Below are 5,400 nucleotides of genomic sequence, written 5' to 3' on the forward strand. Positions count from 1 at the left end.
TCTCGGTTTTTATGTGACGTAAATTATTCATTATCGCTTGTTATATTTTAATTGACCGGCATGTTAAATTGTAAAGTGGAATATTTATTAATATAATGCAAGTATGAGATATTTATTATAAGTAGTTACTTGTAGTGAGTCGTACTCTAGATAATGTCTAGTATTGTTCGGTTGTGTGAGTCTTGGTTCTGCCGGATACTAGGGGTGAGCCAGAGGCCCTCTAGTTGCGGTATGAACGTCGGGAGTGATGTTCCCATCCGTACTTATGGTGATGCAGGCCATAAGTATGAATGTGACATTAATCATCCCGTCCCTGAGTCTTGGTCCTATCGGATACTAGGGGTGAGCCAGAGGCCCTCTAGTTGCGATATGATTCGTCGGGAGTGATGTTCTCATCCGTGCTTATGGTGACGCAGGCCATAATTAATCATCCCGTCCCTGAGTCTCGGTCCTATCAGATACTAAGGGTGAGCCATAGGCCCTCTAGTTGCGATAAGGTCGTCGGGATTGATGTTCCCATCCGTACTTATGGTGAGATGCAAGCCATGAGTATGAATGTGACATTAATAATCCCGTTCTATGTGCTTGTTTGTTGTGCCTCTGACATGTTTTAAAGGTAACCTCTGAGTCGGGCACTTGTTTGTTGTATTTGGCCATGTTTTAAAGGTAACCGCTGAGCCAGATACTTGTTTGTTGTACCTCGGACATGTTTTAAAGGTAACCTCTGAGTCGGGTACTTGTTTGTAGTATTTGGACATGTTTTAAAGGTAAATCACGAGCCGTATACTTTATGTGTTGTGCTTCGGACATGTTTTAAAGGTAACCTCTGAGTCGGGCACTTGTTTGTAGTATTTGGACATGTTTTAAAGGTAACCGCTGAGCCAGATACTTTAGAGGTCGTGTCTTGGACATGTTTTAAAGGTAACCGCTGAGCCAAGGTACTTAAGGACTTGTGTCTCGGACATGCTTTAAAGGTAGCCTCTGAGCCGGATGCTTTGCTTATTATGTGATGTTAGTAGACCTATTTCATGTATTGTATGTTGTTTGGTTTTCAAAGTTGGATGTATCATATGCCTTATCTATGATTGACTACGCCTGTTTTGAATGTTCGTCTCATGTCTGAGTGCTTGCATCAAATAGTTATATTCACGATGTTCTAATATGTTCTTGTTTATCTGTGTTTCGACATTTTGTGGCTGGGAGAACCTTGAGTTACTCCCCACTGACTGTGGCGTTCATGTTTACATGAATGACAGGTTGTGAAGATGCTTACGTGGGGAAGACGTGTGGGCTAGCGAGAACAAAACCCTTGGACCTTAGTTTGCTAGTTTAGAAACCCTTTATTTGTTTATTCGTGAGATATCTTTTCCCCGCTTTCTAGACTTGGGTTGTAATAACCTAATTTTGTCTATTGTTGTATTTGTTTCATTTCTTTTGGCACCCGCGTGTTAATCTTTAACTAGTAATTTAAAAGTTTTTAAAATCTCATAAATTTCTGCTTTAATTTATTAGTTATATTTTCCGCTTTATCGCGGGGTGTCACATAAAAACTTTAAGCAGCAGCAATTTTTTGTACTAGAGACTGAGTATCAGCTGTCTGAAACCTATATAAGTCTCCTACTCTTTTTCCTGTTGCAACACATTTATTACTGGAATGGTTCTGAAATGAACAATATTTAATTAGACAGGAAAACAGCAGTTAAGTTGTTTTTATCAAGCAATTTACTAACTGATAACAGATTTTGTCTAAAGTCAGCTATTAACAAAACATTCTTCAGAGTAATAGCAGGTGTTAGCAAAACATCACCAATAATTTTAACAACTTTAGTAGTACCATCTGGCAAACCAATCAATATAGGAACCTTCAAAATAGTCTTATTATGCATCAAATTAATATTATATGTCATATGATCAAATGCTCCTGTGTCTATTATCCAATCATTAAGAAACAAGTTAGAAGTAGCAGAATGAGCATAGTGAAGTATACCTGCAAAATTAGAAGATGACAGTCCAGGCTTAGAATCATAAATCCTCTGTAGAACTTGATCCACTACAGAAATTACCAAACCATCAATCATGGAAGAATCAAAGGACATAGACTGAACAGGTTGAGTCTGAGATGTACCAGCCCCATCATCATTACCCAGAGGAGAGAAATCTTCAAGAGTATCCACATTATTTGCTGTTTTCTTGACATTAGGATTATGACCATGCTTATTGTAAGGCATCTTACCATTACCCTTAGTATTCTTGTTAGGAAACCCAACAACATGAAAACATTTGTCAACTGAATGACCTATTTTGCCACAAGAAGTGCACTTGTTGACCCAAAAACAATCATCCAGATTATGATTGTTCATTTTACAGTGACTGCAATACTTTGGTGGATCATTATTATCAGACTGACTGCCTGATTTGTGAAACTTATGAGACACATCAGAAGGTTTGTAACTCGTATAAGCATTCACATCAGAAAGATTTTCAACAACATCAGTAAGGTGTTTTTGTTTTTCTATCTTTTGTAATAAGCCCAAAACTTTACTCAAAGAAGGTAAATGATCCATAGAAAGAATCTGTGTACGTACAGTGTCATACCCAGAGTTTAATCCCATCAAGAATTTAATCAATTTTGCTTGTTGATCTCTAGCATGCATTCTTTTAAGCAAAGTACATGTGCAAGAAGCTAATTTACCACAGGAACAGCCTGGAACAGGATCCAAACTTTCTAGTGTTTCCCACAAGTTTATAACCTTGCTATAATACTCAATTATAGAGGCATTATATTGAGTTGCAGAATTCAATTCTTGTGTTAATTGATAAATCTCAATAAAATTTGACTGTCCATACCTCTCCATTATCTCATCCCATAACTCCTTTGCTGTTCTGATATACTTCGGGTTTTCTCGCAGAGGCTTGTCAATGGAGTTAAGTATCCACTTGAGAACCATAAGATCACAGCGAATGAACTGATGAAACTTCTTGTCAGTACTGGCAGGCTTAAGCAAGGTGCTATTGATAAACCCATCCTTATTCTTCGCTGCTAATGCCATGAGAATGTCTTGTTTCCAGCTGAGAAAATCAGTGCCATCAAACAAAGATGCAGTAAGCTGAGAAAAAGGTTGATCAGAAGATGAGAGATAGAGTGGATCATCATAGTACTCATAAGGATCAGAAGATTGATTTTGATCAGGCATGATGGGTTATGAATTTGGTAACAATTTGTTAATGAATTTTGTGATAAAAGAAAGAGAAACAGATGAAAACAAATGAAAAAGAGGATTTGTGATGAAAAAAAGGAACGATGATTGATGAACAAAAGATGAAGATGAATGAATATTGTTGTGATTGTGCGGAAGCGTATGATCAATTCTTGAATATCAAGGCTCTGATACCATGTGAAACAAACAATAATCTTGTATTGTTGTTATTGTAAACATTGAATTGATTGAGTGTAATGTATATTTCATATCATAGAATTGTGTTTTCTGTTTGATGATTACATGTATATATATAGTGTATAAACCGACATACACCAACTAACATTCTCTAACTAACTATGGTTAATACTTAACTAATTCTGTTTATAACTAACTTTAACTAACTCTGTTCTTATATACTTCAATATAATGCTAAAAAATAGTTAATAATTTTGTGTGTGTATATATATATATATATATCGTCGGCGATGGGAGGTATGGTGGCGGTGAGTGGAGTAGCGGCAGCTGTTGGTGGTTTGGTAACTGGCGACGGCGGTCAGCTAACGGAGTAGATCGAGGATAGGATTGAACGACGACGAGGATGGCGAAGATGATAACCATTAGTAGTCTTGCCATTTACAGTATTTATCATTATTAACTTATGGTATCTTTTTGTGGGGTTGAATAATTAAGTTTGTATTTCATTAATCATCAGTACATTGTGTTTCATTTAATTCGTAGAAGACAAATTTTTGGTGTCAAGTATTTTTGCATTCGTCATAACAGTAAAACAACATAATAATGAACTTATAGTAGGGTTGTGCCTCTTGTACAAAAGTTCTGAACTGACGTATAATATTGTTGTACCTTTGGTACAAAAGTTCTGAACATGAGGTTCTCATGGGAAGAGGGTTCTCATAGGATCCTAAATCTATATATATATATATATATATATGTATATATATATATAGAGAGTCAAGATCCGGTGACTCTCCTCCTTTGGATGAGAGTGAGATTAAAGGCTGAGATGACACAACCCACCCTATATCTAATTATATACAATATCATCTTCATCCAAAATTCCAAACTAATATGACCTACAACCACAAATCACAGCCAGCCACCGCCCAGCAGCCACCGCCGCAATAGATATCACCGATAGCCACCTCTCGCCGTTAACACCACCGGTAGACGCCATCACCGTCGACATCACCGGCAACACCACACACCATTATCACCACCGGCAACCACATAAAATTGCCTCCACGACCATAACCACCACCACCACTCAAACAACAATTTAGACGATTCCGGCGGGCGTGGTAGATATGGGTCGAAAGGTCGTACAAACGGTTCGCCGGCGTATCTAATTTCTTCACTGGTAATTTTGCCACCGTACCTCCGATGCAAACACAACCAGATCAGGCATAAAATCGCGGAGAGTGTCCGACGAGGATGTCGTCTGAGTCCGGCGTAGTAGTTGTTGGAGACGGCCACGCAGATCACGCAAGCACAAACCAACCTACCTAAGCAACTCGCACCAACTTTGTTTTCCGATCCCGCTGCTGAAAATTTGTTATTCTGATAATTAAGACGATCACAAACTTCAATATTATCCCTAAATGGACGATTCCATTTCTATTCATCTATTTCTTGGCTATGGCTTCAGTACTCTTTCTCATTTCAATGCTTTTTTAGCTTTCTGATTTGGTTTAATCTTCGGAATTCGTTTGATTGAACTTCGACTGTTTTGATTCATTTATATTCTGAAATTATTGTATGTAATTATGCTTATGTCATGATTACTTTAGTTTTTTTGTCTTTATTTGTTCCATTATTGTCCTGCTTGTGATTAAAGTCATCGATGTTGAATTTCACTTATTGATAGATGAAATTTTGATGTAACAAAATGGGATTTTAAGTGTATCTATTAAACTTTATTGTGTACACGTAATTATATCTTGTAGAAAGAATATTTTTGATAGAAACAAGTACATTTGCATTTTTAATAAGTGTATATAGAATTTAGGTAAAAAGTGTGTATATTGGGATAGAAAAAAGTGTATCTACATCATCAAAACATGTATATAAAATTCAGGTAAAAAATGTACCTAAGATGAAAAAAAGTGTATATAGGATAGGAAAAAGGTGTATCTATATTCTTAAAAAGTGTATGTAGAATTCTGGTAAAAAGTGTATCTAC

General features: G+C 36.7%; 1 protein-coding gene across 1 annotated transcript; it reads right to left on the reverse strand.

Annotated features, from left to right (window-relative positions):
* Positions 1–1,552: 1,552 nt before the first annotated feature.
* LOC141648673 (uncharacterized) lies at positions 1,553–3,194 on the reverse strand. The gene is made up of 2 exons (XM_074457398.1): positions 1,731–3,194; positions 1,553–1,660 (listed from the first exon to the last, which is right to left on the reverse strand). The coding sequence occupies exons 1-2, from the start codon at positions 3,192–3,194 to the stop codon at positions 1,553–1,555; spliced, it is 1,572 nt and encodes a 523-aa protein (XP_074313499.1).
* Positions 3,195–5,400: the final 2,206 nt, after the last annotated feature.

Source organism: Silene latifolia, chromosome 1 (genome assembly GCF_048544455.1).
Source record: "Silene latifolia isolate original U9 population chromosome 1, ASM4854445v1, whole genome shotgun sequence".
In the NCBI taxonomy this organism is placed as follows: Eukaryota; Viridiplantae; Streptophyta; class Magnoliopsida; order Caryophyllales; family Caryophyllaceae; genus Silene; species Silene latifolia.